Source organism: Acomys russatus, chromosome 5 (genome assembly GCF_903995435.1).
Source record: "Acomys russatus chromosome 5, mAcoRus1.1, whole genome shotgun sequence".
Taxonomy (NCBI): domain Eukaryota; kingdom Metazoa; phylum Chordata; class Mammalia; order Rodentia; family Muridae; genus Acomys; species Acomys russatus.
Genome location: NC_067141.1, coordinates 63,214,975 through 63,235,743, shown reverse-complemented (window position 1 = coordinate 63,235,743; position 20,769 = coordinate 63,214,975). Strand labels below are relative to the sequence as shown.

At 45.8% G+C, this 20,769-nt stretch overlaps 1 protein-coding gene across 1 annotated transcript; it reads right to left on the bottom strand.

Moving 5' to 3' along the window:
- Positions 1-13,866: 13,866 nt before the first annotated feature.
- LOC127189897 (acyl-CoA desaturase 1-like) lies at positions 13,867-19,610 on the bottom strand. Its single transcript, XM_051146959.1, has 4 exons — positions 19,500-19,610; positions 18,739-18,944; positions 17,437-17,669; positions 13,867-14,081 (listed from the first exon to the last, which is right to left on the bottom strand). The coding sequence occupies exons 1-4, from the start codon at positions 19,608-19,610 to the stop codon at positions 13,882-13,884; spliced, it is 750 nt and encodes a 249-aa protein (XP_051002916.1). The 3' UTR covers positions 13,867-13,881.
- Between the last annotated feature and the right edge of the window lie 1,159 nt (positions 19,611-20,769).

The following is a 20,769-nucleotide window of genomic DNA, read 5'->3' as shown; positions in this document are numbered from 1 at the left end:
TTGGGATTAAAGGCGTGCACCACTACACGTGGCTATATATCTTATATTCTATTATATAGAATAACCCAAATTATTCTATAACTTATAATGCAATGTATGATCTGAGATTTAGTGTCAGTAATTAAGATGGGAATAAAAGAATCTGTGATTATCAATAACTATACTATCAAGTGAAATCAGGATTCTCTGGTGAGTTACAGCCAACGGGAATCGGCTTGCCTTGCATATTTTTCACTGTTCAATAAATTCTAACATTGTGACAAGACACAGACACATCTGTTTACATTTCTGGCATAGTCTGCTCATAGATGAGCAGAAATGTCTCCAGAACTGTCAGCATTGGTTAATAGGAGTACAACCTTAAATCTTAGCATGGGTTTACCAGGTAAATGAGGTTGTTACATCCTAGCTGTTTGGGGTCATAACACTATCATGCCAATCCAACTTCTCTGAGCAGAAGCACAGTGAGAATTATTTTTGTGTGTGTGTGCATTTCACTTAAGGACATAGAAAAGAAATGGGGAAAACGCCTTCAGCTTCTTACTCTCTTTGTTTCTGAAGTACTGATGCCAGTTGATATTTTAAAAAAAATTGAGCGCAAATGATGACGAACCTTGTTTTCAAGGAGAAATTAAATCACTTTCTTTTAAAAATTATTTCTTTTGGGCCAGGTGTGGTGGTGCATGCCTTTGATCCTAGCACTTGGGAAGTGGAGACAGGCGGATTGCTGTGAGTTCGAGGCCAGCCTGGTCTACAAAGTGAGTCTAGGATAGCCGAGGCTACGCAGAGAAACCCTGTCTCGAAAAACCAAAAACAAACAAACAAACACACACAAAAATGATTTCTTTCAATTTGGGGGATTATACTATAAATACGTCATTTTACCCTAAGTACATAAATGCAACCTGCTCATTCTGGATAAAGCTCCTTGTGTGTGTGTTTTCAGGGCTGCCTGTTTGGCATCCCATAACCAACTGGAATACTATTCCCTGGGCGTGACTACTGCTGCTGCTGCCAGCACTTCTTTGCTGCCTCTAGTTTTTGTGTCCGGTTGAGGCCATGGGCTTTCCCTCTGTCCACGTTAGCACATTTATTGTTGCTGCTCAGCTCATGTCCCGCCTGTCACGTTGGTGAGGTATGGGTGTAGCTTCTGACATTACTGCAAGACACAATGTCACAGCCAACTCCCTGACCTGTTGTTGCCTCTTACAGTCTTTGCCCCCTTATTCCACTGGGTGTCTGTTGGGACAAATCATTTCTTAATGATGAGCAGTTAGGTGAAGAGCTATTGCGATGGCTCAGCGATGAAGAACATTTGCTGCTTTTGTAGAGGACTCAGGTTCGATTCCCAGCAGTCACATGGCTGGAATCACATCTGTCAGTAGCTCTAGCTCCAGAGCCTCTAATACCCTCTTTTGAGTTCAGCAGACATTTGCATACATGTGGTACACACACACACACACACATACACACTCTCACACACTAAGATTAAGGGGTGCACCACCATCACCTTGCCGATATATAAATACATTTTTAAAAAGTATTTTTAAATTTTATTTATTTATTTTGTTATTTTAAATAAACAAAATAAAATTTGTTATTTTAAAAAACAAGCCAGGTGGAAGCAGGCAGATCGCTGTGAATTCAGGGTCAGCCTGGTCTATAGCTTGAGTAAAAACTCCGTCTCAAATAAACAAACAAGAAAGAGTTAGGTAAATGCAAAACAACAACAAAAATAATTGAACTGTTCATATTTTCACATTCTATTTTGTTCAATTGTAATTTGGAAGTTATATTAAAAATATGAGTTCAGGAGAAACTAGTAGAGTTTTGCATATTTTTACATCCTTAACCCGTCCATGTTTCTCCAGCCCAATAGTGTCCCAGGAAGTAACCAAGAACATGAGTCATTCAGGTCCTGAAGCCCCCGGAGTTGGAGCTGGGAGCCAGATATAAATTTAGGGAACCACTCTCCTGCCTGATGTGTGGACGACACATAGGCTTCACCAAAATGTCCCATCCGTCAGCGGAGACATTCAAATTATAAACCAATATGAAAGGGAACAACATCTTCCTGTGACATCCCAAGACACCAGAATAAAAGACCCAGTCATGGGACACTAGCTCACAGGATTGTCACCAAACCTCAATGTCATCACCCATGCTCAGTGCCACACGGTCTAACTGAAACTTTATGAGAAAGCAGATAGATTGCCCCAGCAAACCACCTTTTTCTTAGAAACAGGAGATTGTGGTTGACTGCCTCATCCTAATAAGACAATCTTTTATTATTAAACCCTGACAATTATGTAGCTTGAAGTCATCTAATATTTTTGGTTTCATGTTAGACAAACAAACAAATCCAAACCCCTAAAGGAAACCTAAGGTTCTGCTACTGACCGATTAGCGCTTTCACCATATTTTGAAGAATAAACTGTAAATTAAGGTCAACTAAAACTAAATGTGCTATAATTTTGATTCTTAATAAGCTTAAGAAACTTGCCATGAAAACACAAAGCCCAGACTTAGAACACACGTTATAAAGTATGTCACATGTTTGTGTTCCCAATGATATGGAACTGGGCGACAGGCAGATCCCTGGGCCCACTGGCCAGCCAGCCTGCTAAGCTAAAAAGAATGACTGGAACATTCCCACTGCAAACAGTAGAGAAACCACGGTAGTTTCCACCATTCTTCCAGGTACATGGGAGGAGGGACTTGACTAAGGTCTTGGGCCAAGGACATAGGTGTTCTTTATAACAGACACTCAGGGCAAGGAACAGAAACAGAATGGCATTGCCCAACCCACAAAAATCCAGGGTGCCAGACCAGTACCTTGAGGATCTGTGCAAACACGCATTCTGTTCTATGTGCTAACATGGAACCACCGCACCCATGTACTGGGCACGCTCTGAAGGCATGGACTTTGTCAGAAACCAACGGGTGCTGCTCCCCATTGGTTCTCATTCTCTTGCCTTTACATCCAGAGTACCAGAGGGACAGCAGGGAGATAGATTCTTCTGTTTACCCATTGGAATTTTGCTGAACCTTCACTGTGATCCTAAGAGGTGGGTACTACATGGAGAAAAGCAACACAGATTAAAGACCTCACATGTGAGGCTGGCAAGACAGCTCGGTAGGTCGAGGTCCGTGATGCAGTCTAATGACCTGAGGTACATCCCTGGCCTCTCCTTGGTGGAAGGAGAGAACTGACTCCAGCAAGTTATCCTCTGGTCTCTATATATGTGCTAAGGCAGGCATCCCTCATCCCCTCACAGTTTTGTTTTGTTTTTTTGATTTTTTGAGAGTTTCTCTGTGTAGCGTTGGTTGTCCTGGACTCACTGTGTAGACCAGGCTGGCCTCGAACTCACAGTGATCCACCTGCCTCTGCCTCCCGAGTGCTGGGATTAAAGGCGTATGCCACCACGCCCAGCTCCCCCTACAATTTAAATTTTATTTTATTTTATTTCATGTTGCCCTCATTTTTTGTTGTTGTTTTTCAACCCGGGACAAGCTGGACTTGACTGAGGTGAGAGAACTAAAACTGAGAAAAATCCTCCCATAACACTGGCCTTGTAGGCGAGACTGTGGAGCAGTTTCCTCATTAACTCATGATTGATGTGGGATGGCCCATCCTCCCTGGGTGGTGTTCCTGGGGTACACAGCAGAGCTGGCTGAGCAAGTCATAATCAGGAGCAATAAGTAGCATTTCCCCATGGCCCTGTGCTTCAGTTTCTGCCCTAACTTGCTTTGATGATGGACTGTGATGTGGACACCAAGCAAAATAAGCCCTTCCCTTCCCCCAAGTTGCTCGGGGGAGGGGCGGGGACTTCCCAAAAGCTGAACAGCTTCTGTAGTCTGAGTCCAGACCTCTCAGGGACAGCTTTTCCATCTTGCTGGTAGGGCCAAAACAAGTTCATGTTCTCAGGCCCAGGGACGGACTCCTATCCTCGTTGGTGGAAATGCCTTTGCTCAACCCCTTATGTCAAAAATAGGATCAGACAATGCCCCAGCCCACCCTGATGCCCCTTGCTCACTGGTTTATCCTTTAAATATGCTGTGTTCTGGGTCGCAGTTCAGCTCCCTAGTCTGTTCTTCTGCCCTGATCAGTAACATCTTGGTTACATTTTTGTCATCTGCATTCACCTGGTGTTTGAGTTATGTTGGATTTATGTTGGATTTAAGTAGACCATGGAACAATATTAATATGGGTGTTTTGATTGCATGTATGTTCACTGAACACTTTGCCCACAGAGGCCACAAGACATCGGATCCTTTGGGACAGGAGTTACAGACAGTTGTGAGCCACCATGTGTATTCTGGGAATCAAACCTTGATCCCCTTAGGGAGAGACCAGTGCTCTTAACCACTGAGTTACCTCTCCAGCTTTAAGTAAATGTAATTTAAGAAGAAAAAGAACTCATTCGTCGTTACACCATCACACTTGTAGTGGAGCTGGAAAATAAGCAGCCAGACTAAGGTAGAAAGATTGCAAATTCAAGGAGCTGGAGAGATGGCTCAGCGGTTAAGCGCACTGTCTGTTCTTCAAGAGGTCCTGAGTTCAATTCCCAGCACCCACATGGCAGTTCACAACTGTCTGTAACTCTAGTTCCAGAAGATCCGACACCCTCTCACAGACATACATGCAAGCAAAACACTAATGCAAATAAAATAAACAAAAAAAAAAAAAAAAAAAAGGATTGCAAATTCAAGACTGGCCTGGGCAATTTGGATCCTGTCTTATAATTAAAAATTGTTTAATTATAATTTAAAAAGTTGGAGGTATCAGAGAGGAGGGAGCCTCGGTTGAGACAATCTCTCCATAAGACCCGGGCTGTAGGGAAGCCTGTAGGGCATTTTCTTAATTAGCAATTCAAGGGCGAGGGCAGTTGTCCTCCAAAGCCTCTGCCTTCTGCCTCCTGCCCTGCTTGAGTTCCTGTCCTGACTCCCTCAGCGTGGACTCTGATGTAGAAATGTAAGTCAAATAAACCCTTTCCTCCCCAATTTGCTTTTGGTCACTGTGTTTCATGACAGCAATAGACTCCCTGATGCTGCCATGCTGTTTCACTTCCTTCCTCTCTTCTTTTCCATCTGCTCTTCCCCTCCTGTGTGATGATCAACTCGAACGAAACTGAGTAAGCGAGGCATATGGTCTGCATGTTGGTGGACGGAGGTGCCTAGAAGTGGGCTCCACAGTGTATGTGGGTGAGGGACCTCTGCAAGGGACTGCCTGGCAACTGGGTGCTGAGCTGAAATGTAATAAAGCAAAACACCCACGTGGAGAGAGCCTGGTGTGTGGTGCTGAACACCCAGACAGTGGAGAAGATGAGCATTTAGTGAAAGGGGTTTCTAATCATCTCCAGGGAAACTTCCTTCTGGAAAGGGCTGAAGTGTGGTGGTGTGGGGGAGGGCAGCTCTGCCCACGTCACTACTTATGGCTCTAGGACTCTGACCAGTGTGAGAAATCTAAATTAAGATGTAATCTTCAAGGCATATATGTCAAGGCAAAAGGAAAAGCCGCACCTTCACCTGGTATTTAAGAGTGTATGAGCTTGCTTTATAAACCCAGGTAAAGCCAGGCAGTGGTGACACACGCCTTTAATCCCAGCACTTGGGAGACAGAGGCAGGCGGATCTCTGTGAGTTCGAGGCCAGCCTGGTCTACAAAGTGAGTCCAGGACAGCCGAGGCTACACAGAGAAGCCCTGTCTCAAAAAACCAAATAAAATCAAATAAACCCAGGTAAGTAGCTGGGGAGATGGCTCAGTGATTGCCAGACAATGAGTTGAGCTCCCTAGCACTCACATAAAAGCATCTGTAGTCCCAGCATTCAAGAGGCTGGCTTGGGATTCCTGGGCAAGCTTGCTAGAATAGTCTGGAGTCAGCGAGACTGAAGAAAATGAAGAGCAATGGAAAACACCCTGTCAAACCTGTGGTCTCTACACACACGGGCTCCTTGCCACATAGATCAGGCTGTAGCTAGCCGACACTTTGATCCCTGGTGACATCAGCCTGGACTGCTCCTGAACTCTTGGCTGACGTGCTTTCTCGCATGATTTTATGACCCAGTCTTCCCTGTGCTTTGCTTAGGTGGCACTCTGCCTCCTACGTGACCGCCTTTGGTCCCGTGACCTCCAAAGGCAGCGGTGGGCCAGAGCCCACACCCGAGGTTTCTGCGTTCCTCCCTGGCTGAGAAGGAAGCCTCTGTGTGTGTGGGGCAATTACAGCATCCCTCAAGAAGCTCTCCCTCGGCTGTAAAAGGGAGGGCGACCGCAAGATGCCGAGCCTCTCCCGGGCCGGGGGCGGCGCCTCCTGATTGGAGCGGGCGCGGCTGCTGATTGGCTGCACGAGGTCAGGCGCTGTGGGCCGAGTGCTCGCGAATAACCCCCGGGGCTGTGAGGGACGGGCGGTGACTCGGGCGGGTCCCTGGGTCGGCCTGGGTGCGAGCTGGCTGAGGGCCGGGCTAGGCGAGTGAGCACCACCTGCAGTAGAGCAGGGCGGAGGTCTTTTGTGCAGTCACCGCCTCCCTCCCTCAGAAAGCTCTGAGGGCTTTAATGGGGGCACTTGGCCCTTACCGAGAAAGATGAAGGTCCATAGGACAGTAGTGTTGGTGGGGCGACAGGAATGCCTTTTAGGGACTCTTAGCAGTTTGAAGCCTGCCTTCCCTGCTCCTGACTACACTTCCTCTTCTGGAAAAGGCAGGAGGTTGACTGTTGACAGTCCTGTTAATTTGAGGTGCAGCTTCTCCCATCCTCTTTCCCAGGTGTTAGGGTGTGTATGTGTGTCTGTGTGTGTGTGTGTGTGTGTGTCTGTGTGTTCCCTGGGAAAAGGAAAGGGATTTGTTCATTTGAAGAATCAAATGCAGTGCTTAAGACAATCCCGGTGGGAAAGTAAAGTGTATGAGACGCCGTGGAAGACAGCCTTGTGACCCCCCACAGAAAGTTAAATAGAATTGCATACAAGCAAATTACTCCTGGATATGTACACAAATCGAACGAAAGCAGATACCCAAATATTTGTGCGCAAATATTTTCAGCACTTTTCACACTTGCCAAAAGGTGGAGCCAACTCAGTTCTCCATCAGCTGATGAACTGAAACACTGGCCGCTCCACACACGTGAAGTACCTAGTTGGCAGCCATAAGGAGGGAAGAATTATTTGAATGAAGTGGGGACGTGATCACTCCAAGGCATGGCTGAGAAGAGGGTGTTTATTATAGCTATGAGGAAGTACAGCCAGAGGCATCTAGAAGAGTCCAGAGCCTGGAGAGAAAGTAGTAGACAAAAGGAGACAGAGGGTGGAGGCTGCGTGGCCAAAATGACAGAGTTACATTGTTAGGAGAAGCTCTGGGAGGGGGGTGGGTAGAGGTAGGGGTCTGGAGGGGAGCCCAGGAGCTGGGAAAGTTTAGGGTAGGGGGCCAGGAGAGAGCTTAGAGGAGCCAGACACTTTGACATGCTAAGAGGCACTACAGCCTTTTGTCCTGAGATTTCTTTTGAACCCAGATACTACTGATATATGCTACCCAGTGGGTGATTTGCCCAAATCATAGTCCTGGGCCAGCGCACATAGCTTATAAATTGCCTAATTCCCTATCTATGAAGTATAAGACAAGTCCGTTTTTTACAGACAGCACATTGATTGGGGACATTGGGAAAAGTTGGCTTGTGGTGAAAAGATCAGATATCAGGGGTGAACGGTTATGAGTTTAGGGTGATGAATAGTGGGTCATGGTGGCGCACGTCTTTAATCCTAGCACTCGGGAGGCAGAGGCAGGTGGATCTCTGTGAGTTCGAAGCCAGCCTGGTCGACAGAGTGAGTTCCAGGACAGCCAAGGCTACACAGAGAAACCCTGACCTGAAAAACCAAGAAAAAAAAAAGAGAAAATGTTTTAGAGAACATGGTGGTTACACAATATTGTTAAGGTACCAAATGCATTGAATTGCTCAGTTTGGGCTGCATTTGTATTTTATATTGTGAAATTCCACTTTAGTTAGGCACGGGAATATATGAAATAAAGTTACCTTTCACAGTCGCTTTCCTCTGTGGCTTATACTGTTTGTTATAGCCTGGCCTGGCCTGGGCTACGCATTGCTCCTATATGAGAAATGGCTTGACTGTCTTTTCTGACCAGGCCTTCGCCTGGGCCCACAGGCAACCCGAGGCACCACAGTACATATCACTCCTTTAGGAGATCTCTGTATCTTAAGGAAGCCCTGAGTATACACAGTGGAAGGGCTGGGGACAACTGCCTGTAGCAATCCCAGAACAGATTATCAGTTCTGATTTGGGGACCTGTGGCATTTGTCCCAAGGTCACTGTTCAAGAATCAGCACTTTAGCTAGGCGGTGGTGCCAGCACTTGGGAGGCAGAGGTCGGCAGATCACTGTGAGTTCGAGGCCAGCCTGGTCTAGAAAGTGAATCCAGGACAGCCAAGGCTACATAGAGAAACCCTGTCTTGAAAAAAAAAAATCAGCACTTAGAAACTGAAGAGAATAGGACCCTGGCACTTTCTGGTTTGTCATGGAAACATAATGTAAAGAAGACATGAGATTGCTGCCTCACATCACTGAGTACTGGCCCCAGGCACAAAGAGGCATTTCCAGGAGAGTAAGATGCATTTGAGGAGCTCAGAATTGTACAGGAGGTTAAAATATGGTAGGAAAATTAGAGAGTGATGGCGGGCTAGCTTCTGTGGTTTGAGGGAGGTCCTTAAAATCAGGTGTGGTTGGATGTTAAGATGGGCTGTTACCGAATCTTGTGTACTGAACACACGTTCAGCCCTTGCTAGCCTAGGAGGAGGGCCGTGCCGCCAAGCCGTGCCTTCAGATAGAACTGGGTGTGCTGGCTAGGTTTATGTCAACTTGCCACAAGCTAAAGTCATCTGAGAGAAGGGAACCTCAGCTGAGAAAATGCATTCCTAAACCCAAGCTGTAGGCAGATAAACGTAAGGAATTTCCTCAGTTAGTGAGTGATCAGGTCAGGCAGGCAGAGCACTTGCTGTTGGTTCAGTCAGATGACACTCCCTCCCGCCTGCCCGCATCCAGCCAGAGAAATGCCGTGGTGCGTGTCATGATGGCATCTTCAATGTAGTGGACTCAGAGTGTGAGTCCCCTGCTCCTGAGGGACTTGGCTTTGTGTGTTTGCAGTAGCATAGGCCTTTTAGCCTCAGGTTGAAGGTGGAATCTGGGTTTCTTTCCAGTGCTGTAATTGGTTGCAGCAAGACTTGCTTTTCTCGTGTGATTTTCTGTAAAGCCTGAGACTGAAGAACTTCATCTTTGGAATGATGAAAATATAGCATGCTTCTCTTAATAAAAAAAACTTGATGGGGCTGGAGAGATGGCTCAGCGGTTAAGAGCACTGGCTGCTCTTCCAGAGGTCCTGAGTTCAATTCCCAGCAACCACATAGTGGCTCACAACCATCTATCATGCGATCTGATACCCTCCTCTGGCCTGCAGATGTACATGCAGGTAGAGCTCTGTATACATAATAATAAATAATAAATCTTTAAAAAAAAAACTTGAATTTGCCAGGCGGTGGTGGTGCATGCCTTTAATTCCAGCATTGGGGAGGCAGAGGCAGGCAGATCTCTGAGTTTGAGGCCAGCTTGATTGATCTACAGTGAGTTTCAGGACAGCCAGAAAAACCCTGTCTCAAAAAACAAACAAACAAAAAACTTGAACTTAACCAAGACCTTATTACTTTATTTGGGTTTGGGTTTCAAGTATAAACTATGGTAACAATAAAAATACAAGACATTTTTTCCTCACAGGCTTTGTCATTAAGCTGCACAACTAACACAGTGATTTAACTTTTGAACAGTTTCATCAGTCCCCATAAAACAATGCCTAGTAGCCCGGCGGTGATGGCGCACACCTTTAATCCCAGCACTCGGGAGGCAGAGGCAGGCAGATCGCTGTGAGTTCAAGGTTAGCCTGGTCTACAAAGTGATCCAGGACAGCCAAGGCTATGCAAAGAAACCCTGTCTTGAAAAACAAACAAAACAAAACAAAAACAAAACAAAACAAAACAAAAAACAAAAAACAAAAAACAATGTCTACTAACAGTCACTAGCTTTTGTTGTCCTGTTGCCCATGGCAACTCTCAGCTGTGTACTCAGGACATCTCACATAAAAGGGATCATACAACATACTGGCTTTTGTGTCTTACTTTGTGGCCTCAGAACATTTATGTGTTAGGGTTTTTGTAGACATATGTTTGCATTCCCTTGGGTATACCAAAGAGTACAATTACTGGGCCACATGATACATTACATTTTGATTTTCTGAAGAATGGCTAGTGTGTTTCTCAAAGTACATATGCCATCTTAGATTTCCCGTATCAATGGTTTTCAATTTTTCCATCTCCTCAGCAACATTTTTTTATGTTTTTTATTTGTTTGATTATTACAATTACAGCCATCTAGTGGGCATGGAATGCTAACTCACTGTGTTTCCTTGGTGGCTGCTGATGTAGAACCATCTTTTCATGTAATTATTGGCTAGTCCTGCTTCTGCTTTGCAGAAATGGGAGGTCCAACACGCTTGCTAGTTTAGAATGGGACTATTCGTCTTTTTATTTCTGAGGTGTGCGAGTTCCTTTTAGATTCTGAGGTCTCATCCCCTATGAGATACATAGTTTGTGTATGTTTTCTTTCATTCTATGGCTTGCCTTTCCTTTTTTTCCCCTCATTTCTCAGACAGGAGGCCTCAACCCTGTGGTCTTCCTACAAGGAGAAAGAACAACTATGGTGTGGAGAGACCTGTGCAGAGGACAGAGTGCCACCCAAAGCCACAGTGGGTCATCTTACCCTTTAGATGCCTGCTCCATGGCTGGCTAAGAGCTACACCATCAGCATTTGGTGGTCAAGGTTTATGACAGAGAAATTGTCTGGGCTAGCAATATCTCTAGAACACCTTGGCAGACAGGAGTTTGTCTGGGCTTGTCAAGGTGGTAGAAGCCCCAGAGATGGGTCTGGAGAAGATCTGGGAAGGAAACAACCAGCTCTGTCTGCTAAAGACAAGGGACAGCACCATGGCTTTGTGTCTACAGGAGCAAAGCTGCCAGAATGCAGACCCTCGCTGCCCTAAGTACACACTGGAGACTTCCTGTCCAGGGGGAGGAGCAGAGTCCAGGAACAGAACTCACACACAGGAGAACAGAGAAAGATGGAGTAGAGCCAGAAGGTAGATAAAGGAGAGTTAGAGGTTCCTACCTTGCCCCCAAGTCAGCTCTACAGGAAGGGATGGTTCAAAGCAAGGGATACAGGAGAACAGGCATGATATGGCAGACAGAAGCCTGGATTTTTATCAATCCAAGAAGCAATGTGAATTAATAAAGGGACACTATCAATTGCACACGGAGTCCCTACTTAGCATTTTCCTCTCCTATCTAGCAAGCCAGAAGTCATGACAATTAAGATGCATTACCCAAGCCAGGCATGGTGGCACAGGCCTTTAATTCCCAGCACTCGGGAGGCGGAGGCAGGTGGATTTCTGTGAGTTCGAGGCCAGTCTGATCTACAAAAGTGAATCCAGGACAGCCAAGGCTACACAGATTAACTCTGTCTTGAAAAACAAAAACAAACAAACAAAACAAAACAAAACAAAAAAGCATTACTCAGACACTGTTGTATCTCTAGGTTAAGCTGCCTACCTTGAAGTACAGGGAACTTCAGCGAGAGTTTTCTGAGTCAAAGACTTTAGGTGGCACCCAACATTGCTTGGGCATAATGGGCACCTTAACTTCTAATGTTAGAGAGGAAAATAGAGGTTGTGAAGGTGTAAAGACACTGTTTCAAGGTGTCAGCAAAATAGCAACTTCTGCTGCAGGGTTCTTTCCTGCTTTGCACACGGAAGGGATTTTCTGTTTTTGCTTTGTCTTCCTGTATTCCATCTTTAAAAAGATGAGAAGAAAGACTGATGAGACATGAAAAGCCAGAAGTGTCACTAAATAAATCCTATAGTTCTGGAAAAGATTTCAGAGTTGGCAGTACAACCAGACAGTTCACCGGTAGAGAAGGAAGCACTTGGGAAGCAAATAGCACCACTGATAAAGAGAGAAAAATAAGTATTCAAATTTGGTAACTAAAAATGGGAGTTCTCCGCTTTTGCCGCCCCACCTTGTTCCATGTGCCAGGCGTTCAGAGCACATGCATGTGGAAGGGGCTAGGGAAGAAAGGGAAGCCGAGAGGCCAAAAGGGTTGAAGAAGAGTGCTACAAATGAATGGGGCTGAAATAGAAGGTTTGATGGATACAAGAGCAGATGTCATGATCCTTTCTTAAGGATCTCAGAAGGTTTATACACAGTTTATAGGAATTGGTAAATTACCTCAAATAAGACAAAGTTACGATGGATTAAATGTGTGGGACCAGCAGGGCAAACAGGGAAGTGAGACCTTATGTGGCTGACATGCCCATAAATTTATGGGGGAAGGGACCATTTACAACAATGGCGTACTCAAGTCAATATTCCTGCAGTCACAGAGAGAGACAATGATGAACTTCGGGGTAAAATGGTCGATGCTCCTGGGGAAGGCATTGATGTGTGCAATGAAGAGCAGCCACGAACTGTGTCCGTTGCCCAGACACGGAGTAGTGAGTTTCCAAACCTATAAAGGGGGCCACTGCTGACACACCAACAGCCTTGCCCCTAAAATGGCTATCAAACAGACCCGTGTGGCAAGAGCAGTGGCCCAATAACAAAAGAAAAACTGCAGGCACTTCAACAACTGGCACAGGAGCAGCTGGAGGCTCACCATATAGAAGGGTCTACCAGCCCATGGGATTCCCCTCTGTTTGTTGTAAAAAAGAAATTAAGAAAATGGAGGATGGTAATGGGATTTAAGAGCAGTTGGTAGAGTAATTCAACCAATGGGTCCTTTACAGCCTGGAATTCCTTTACCTTCTTTGTTACCTAGGTCATGGCCTGTAATAGTAATCGACTTAAAAGACTGTTTTTTCACAATACTCTTGCATGAGCAGGGGAGAGAATAGGGCCGGACTTCCTGCTAGCCAGGCGGGGAAGGAGTTAGGAGAGGAACCAGGGGATTGAGTCATGGGTAGAGGTCCAAGGAAGATCAGAAGGAAGGAGCCGGAGCCCAGGAAAGCTACAAAGTGCAAGTATAGCAAGTTAAGAACAGACTTGAACTGCTCAGATGGTGTTGGGAAGCCTTGTATTAAAAAGAGTCTCAATTATCTGTCTGATAGCCAGGAGAAGAAAGAAGCTAAGAGAAACAAACACTGTTTTACAAAAATAACTTCAACAAGAGGTCGTGATAATCAAGATGCATTACCCAGACTTTGTTGTATCTCTAGATTAAGCTGCCTACCCTGAAGTACAGGGAACTTCAGTGAGAGTTTTCTCAGTCAAAGACTTCACCACTGGACTAGCCAAAGGATGCTAAACTTTCAAAGGCAGACAAAAAAAGAACTTATGCATGACACCATTAACCTGAGAGACAATGAGAGATACAGAGAAAGAACGGGATACAAAGGCAGCTGTATCAGTTTAGTATCATAAAGGAAACATATTGCCTTTTGATACTTGAACATTTTATAAGAGTGCTGTACATAATTGGGCTGTGGCGGTGCATGCAAAAGTCCCAGAATTCAGGAGGCAGAAGCAGGCAGATCTCTGAATTCAAGGCCAACCTGGTCTACAGAGCAAGTTCCTTGACAGCCAGGGAGGTTATGCAGAGAAACCCTGTCTTAAAATTAAGAAGAAGAAGAAGAAGAAGAAGAAGAAGAAGAAGAAGAAGAAGAAGAAGAAGAAAGCAAAGAAAAGAGTACTGTACAGGACATAAATAGTTTAAGATCATCTTTAGCATCCTGGTTGTGTTGCTCTATAGTTGTTAAACTTCTCAGGTGACATTTGGAACAGGAACTCATCCACTCCTGTGGCTCCCATCTCCAGTTCTTTTAATCCTGGCTAAGATGGCGGCCTTGGACACTCTCTTCAGGTCGTAAGCCAGGCCGAGGGCAGCCATGCAGTCGATGAAGAACGTGGTGAGGTTGACGTGCCAGCGGTACTCACTGGTGGAGTAGTCATAGGGGAAGGTGTGATGGTAGTTGTGGAAGCCCTCGCCTGGAACAGAAGCAAGGAGAACAGTTAGGACATTCAGTGGCTGGCTGGCTGCTTCAGCTTGGCACAGCTCTGTTGGGGTACATTGTGTGAAGGTGTGTCTCTGTATATTTGATTGTTGGTTGCTAAGCCAGCAGAGAGCTAAGTGCTAGCCTACCAGCTGGATCTTGGTATTGTTAATTCTATGGCCCAACACCGGTCTCCTATTTTTTGAACATTAGTCTTTCCTCACTTGCCTGTAGAATATAATAAGGAGCTGATGGCCAATAAATAACTGGGCAGAAAGTGGAGGGCAGAACTTCTGGGAATGAGAGGGTCTCTGGGAAAAGAAAGTGAAGGGAGGCCAGAGGGACACAGGAATGAACAAAGGGACATGACCAGGAGCAGAGATGTAGAGCTGGCCACAAGGAGTAACATAATGCCAGGTTTAGTAATATTGAGCTAGGAAGCTGTCTGGGACTCTGCCCAGCTAAAATGCCTAAGCTTTAAAATATTTAAAAGACCCTGTGTTCCACTGGCAGGTCGGAAAGTCCCACCAGACACCCTTTTACCTAGATGGTACCTTGAACCTTGGCATAGATAACCCCACTGTCTTCTATTCGGAGAAAACACGTATCCTCAGAGTATCCTAAATGTATGGAGTGATCTCACTTACTGATAGGGTATGGGAGCTTTTAGGGAAGGATGTTTCTCATGTGATAACTGAACAGGACAAGAGTATTCTGATGGGAAAATACTTCACCTTGGAGAAAGCCAGAGCAAACATAAGTACTGACCCAAGAGCCAGCAGCTCTGTGCCTGTATGCATGTGTTCTGGTGGGGATGGGAGGGTATGTATGCTTGTTACAAAGTTGAACAAGCTCACCCTCGTGGTATCAGTGTTCTCTGTGAATGTGGGCGGGAAAAGGCACCAGCAGCCAAAAGTCAAAGGAAAGCAGGTCAAGGACCAGGGTTCCCTCAGCTGCTGCTAGTCCACAGAGCACTGTTTTCATTTTGATCTTGGGTGAAGGGGGCTATTGATAAATCAGAACCACTCTGAAAGTTCTTGCAGATTTCTTCTTTTCTTTTGGTTTTTCCAGACAGGGTTTCTCTGTGGAGCAGAGCCCTGGCTGTTCTGAACTCACTTTGTAGACCAGGCTGGCTTCAAACTCTGAGCTCTACCCGCCTCTGCCTTTGGCAATTCCTTCCCACTGCTGATATTCTGAGACCTCTTAGGATGAGTATTCACTTTGACCGAATGGAAAATACACATATTTTAAATTCAGGATAATTACTGTGGCAGAGAAATAAAAACCCTGCAGATCATTGGCAGAACTTTCCTGTCTGATTGATTCCTGTAATGGAAGTTTTGGTTTCTTTGTAAACTCAGTTATGTTATGTAAATATGTTTTTGTTTCAATCCCAAGTGTGGGATTTTAGTTTGAGCTTTAGTTTTTCCACAACTGATAACTGTCTCATTCAGGGTGTGGTCTTTGCTGCTGGTAACAGCCTGCCTCCTGTGGCACAGAGAGAGGTGTGGCCTAGGACTCCAAGGAACATAAATGGGGCTGGGGGATGGGGAAGCATGGTGTGTGGTGTGTAGTATGTAGTAGTTTGGAGAGACCAGAGATGGGTGGTGTGGCAGGCAGAGAGAAATGTTTCAACGCTGTGCCTCAGAGGAGAACTCAACCCTAAACAGACAGGAGAAGCAAAGGGGTCTGCCACCCTCTCCCCACTATTTTTCTTTCTCTTACTCAGGGTTAAATGGTTGGTGGAAAGGAGGTAGAGCTTTTAATACCCCAAATAAAATAAAGTTCAAAACCAAGCACTATAAGAGTCCTACAAACACACACTGACCTCAGCAAGTTAGCATAAAGAACAACTAATAAGAGATTTGGACCCTGAGGACCCTCAGCTAGATTAGGGGTGATACAAGAACCAAGAAAGTAAAGGAATTTCGGACACAGGCATGCTCCTAACCAGGGCATGCACAGCAGGTTGTCCACAATGTGGACTTTGAAACAGGTAGGAGAACACCTAAGCCAGAGGATTGTAACGTCTATACTCAGGGCTCTGGGTGTTAGATTTAAAACAGAATGAAGCACAGGTTATATGTAGCAACTGGGGAATGAAAGAAAGAAAAGAAGAAAGAAAGAAAGAAAGAAAGAAAGAAAGAAAGAAAGAAAGATCAATTTTCTCAGGTAACATGAGCATATGACAGTGAATGAGGTAATTCAAGAAGCCAAAACAAAACAAAACAAAACACACCAACACCCCCCCCCCCAAGCCGCCCCAAACACACAAAAAAACCCTAGAGTAACAGAAACCAGCTGGAGAAGAGCCAAGGGTGAGGTAAGAACAAGTAAGAAGGTGGAGTAAAGCAACAGGCCACCAGCCACTCTGGACAGCCAATCAAGGGGAGGTGGGGGGGTGGGGGTGGGGGGGGTGCGGCGTGAACTACAGCTCAGCACATTTCCGGTTACAAAACAAAATGCATCTCAGGCCACATGTTCAGAGGTTGAAGGTACTAGACTTAGAAAAGTAGGGCAGGAAGATTTCAAAATGGTGTGCTTGAAGTTGAGGGAACTAAGCCAGAATTGCTGTTGTAAGTGCAAAACACTAGGCTTACTGTCAATCCTATTAATCCTGCTGGCCCATTCACTCATTTCCTAACCGACATGAGATGACATCAACCCAGAGGTAACAGGAGAATGAAAAACTTCAAAGGGCTTAATACAGGCTGGGTGCAGTGCCCACACCTTTAATCCCAGCTCTTAGGAGGTAAATGCTGGTGAATCTCTGTGAGTTCGAGGCCAGTTTGGTCTATATGGCAAGTCAAGGCAGCCATGGCTGTATAGTGGACCCTGTCTAAAAAGGGCCTAACGCAAGTGGCATTTGGAGACTGTTTCGGTATCTGATGTTTTTCACTTTTTCTTTTTTTTTTGTAGCAGGCTTGTTGCCTGACTTTTGTATAGGTGTCTTTTCTTAATATCTAATTGGTTTAGCTTTTTGTTGTTTACTTTTGAGACAGGGTCTCTCTAGGTAACCCTGGCTGGCCTGGAACTTGCTATGTACATCAGACTGGCTTTGTACTCAGCTAATAAACCCTAGTTTTAAGATAGAAGAACTGAGACACTAATGATCATTAAAAACAAATTTAGGAGCCGCATATGAATCACAATTGCAGGCTCAGACCTGCAATTCTAGCATTTTGGAGGCTGAGGCAGCTATGCTGTTGCAACTTGGAGGCCAGCCTGGGTTACAGAGTGAGTCTTGACTTAAAACAGGCAAAGCTTATCTGGTATTTTAGGTTTCTAGAAAAAAAAAATCCTAACTAGTACACCAGTGAATGTGGTCATGCTATCGAGAGCTGACTTACCCAGTGATCCCACTGAAGTTAGTATACTCTCTCGCGCGCCAATGTTCTTGTCGTAGGGACGATATCCGTAGAGGTGGGCGGCACTGTTCACCAGCCAGGTGGCGTTGAGGACCAAAGTGTATCGCAGGAAGGTGCTCACGCACAAGCTGTTCACAAACGTTTCCCCCCAGCAATACCAGGGCACCAGCGTGGGCAGGATGAAACACATGAGCAGGAGCCCGGGTATGTAGTACCTATGGAGAGACCACACACTGAATACAGAGCGAGGACTCTCAAGTCTACCTGGAGTGGCCACTCCCACGGGGTACCTGTGCTTTTCCTCCTACCGGAGTGAGTATAGGTAAAGGGCAAGAGCAAAAACTGTCAGGAGAGATTGGGGTGGATGCTCTTTTAAATACATGTTCTTATATACATTTTAAAATGAGGCTTTCCTTGGAGCACACCACTGGAAGCCAGTGTGTATCAGGCATAGGGCTGCCTGTCTCCTGACAAGAAATCCATTGTTTTCTTACACGGTACACAAAACTATGTTCCTTAAACTGGGCTCCTGTCCATCTACCTTTGAGTCCCCCCCTTTTTTTTTTCTTCCCCTGACAGGGTCATTGGCACAGATGGTAGCATATGCCCTGGCTCCGTTTCCTCCAACCACCTCTTTTTCTCTGCTTTCCATTCAGAAAGTCCACTGAGTGCCCTTCACCATCCGGGAGGTCTCTGTGCCTCTGTTCCACTCTATTCTCATACAGACCAGGATACCCTTCCTCTTTTCAAGGGAATCGATTGTGTCTGATGAGTGTGTGTGTGTGTGTGTGTGTGTGTAAATATGTGAGTGTGTGTGCCTGTGTGTGTATGAGTGTGTGCGTAAGTATGTGAGTGAGTGAGTGTGTGTGTGTGTGTGTGTGTGTGTGTGTGTGTGTGTGTGTGTGATATCCTGCCCTTTTATTTCCAATGAGGCAACTTCCTTCTCTGTACCTTTTAGGGACAGATGATATTCTGCATATTCTGCCCTGTAATCATGACTAGTTCACCCTTCCCTTAACTCTCAGGCTAGAAACTCCTTGAGGAAAACACTTGGCTATATTCACTTTTATGTCTTTGTCTACCCTAGCTAGACCAGTGATCGTTAGATGAAATTGCACTTAATTGCATTCATGAAAATTTCCAAAAGGGCGTAGAACTGAACAAAACAGTCAAGTATCCTGCGGCCTCTGAGCCCGGAAGCTCTCAGCTTTAATTTACAAGTTAAAAGAGAAAAGGTGCCCTGGGCTACATTTCCCTTTCATCCTCCACCCCCATCCCACTCACCTCCGCTGGAACATCACCAGCTTCTCAGCTTTCAGGTCAGACATGTCCAGTTGTCTGCCCTTCTCTTTGACAGCCGGGTGTTTGCGCACAAGCAGCCAGCCCACATGAGAGAAGAAGAAGCCACGCCGGGAGTTGTGAGGGTCAGCGTGTGTCTCTGAGAACTTGTGGTGGGCGCGGTGATCTCGGGCCCATTCGTATACGTCATTCTGGAAGGAAGGAAAGGAGGAGCCCAGGACTGAAAAGAGATGCCCTTGTGGGGGTGTGGGGAAGGATTGCAAGGACCTAGATGTCGGCAAGGCCCTGGCACTCTCACTCTAACTCCGAGTCCTGGGACTCTCTCTATAAAGGAGGCCTGGGGGAGCTCCTTCTCCGGTACACTTGCCCCCTAAGCTTTTGTGGAAAAGCAACTTCTAGTCTCAGACTCAGGAACAGCACTGTTGCTTCCCGAGATTGTGTGGTAGAGAGAAAGGAGGTGAGTCACAGCTCTCACTTTCATTAGCAAAGAACAGTAGTTTTTCAAACAAGGAGTGTTGGGCAGGATCCTGATGGAAGCCTGGTCCTGGGACACAGGGAATATGAGGCAGGAGGGCACGTCCGTGAATACACATGTGGGAAGCTGTGTGTTGGCACCTTCACAATGACGAGTTGCTCAACCAGTAACCTGACCAGTAAGTACGTAACTACTGAGCTTGGGGCTATTTCCTAAGGGCTTCTTATTTGAGACTCTTTCTAACCCTTTAATTATACACCAATAGCTTCACCTTCTTCCCTACAAAGAGATCAGGAGAACTCAGGGTGTAAACTGCTGGGGCAGAGATGATTATATAAAGATGTTGAGAGCCTCTTACAAGAAAATTAATTTTGCTTCCCATTTTCTTCTTATTGCACAATGAACTCCACATGACAAGCTATCTGCTGCCTACAACCTCCCTAACTCCCTTTCTTCTGTGTCTCAAACAGCCTCAGTAGCGATTTAGCGGGCATGGAAACCACAAGGCAGTATTCCAGCACTGGTCTATGAAACTACTTACTAATGTAATTCCATCGTCTAAAATGAGGGATAATACCAGCACCCATCTCTTAAGGCATCATGGAGAACTTAATGAGTTCATCTCTGTCAAATGCTAGCACAGTGCCCGCTCAGAGTCACCTATCATCTGAAACAAGAGTCCTTGGTCTGCAGCACTTTGTTTTCACTCCCATTGGGGTGGGGTCCTATGAGAGGCATCACAGAGTGTAAGTTTAATGTTTATTGATGGTCTAGGAAACCAGGGTCAGTATCTAACTAATGTGTGATGGCTTTTTATGCTAAAAGACCATCTCAAGTACCCTGTGTGCAAGCATAGGACCCAGTAGTAACCAGAGAGCTGTTGCCTACCCAGGGATTCTGAGTTATCCCCTGGTCTGTCAACCTCAGAACTAAGCATGTACTTGAGCTGAGCACAGAAGACTGGGAGAGGTGATGGCTGCCCTGCTGGCTCCTCTCAGGCCTTCCAGTCCCTCTACTCTGCCCTGGAGTATCAGCAGAAGTGATACACAAGAGCTGAGCAGAGCCGGACTCTTACCTGGAAGGCCATGGTGTTGGCGAGGATGAGGAAGATCTTCAGTGGCAGCCGAGCTTTATAGTTTCGGTGGCTCCACAGGCGATGAGCCCCAGCTGTGATGCCCAGGCCAGAAAATACATATGACACATACACTGCAGGAAAAGACAGTGGAGGTCACCAGCAGCCACACAGGCGATGAGCCCCAGCTGTGATGCCCAGGCCAGAAAATGCATATGACACATATACTGCAGGAAAAGACAGTAGAGGTCACCAGCAGCCAAGTTCATCTGGTAAGAATGCTAGGACACCCTTTCTGATGCTCTCTTGTGTCTTTGTAAGGCTTGGAAAGGGAATCTGTGTTCTCATGAATCCTAGGGTTATGAATAGAAGCAGGATCCTTTGGCACCAAAGCAGTGGAAATGGGGCCTATTCAAATATATGGGCATACAGGCAGGGCACTGTCTTAACATATGGGTAAGAGAACTAG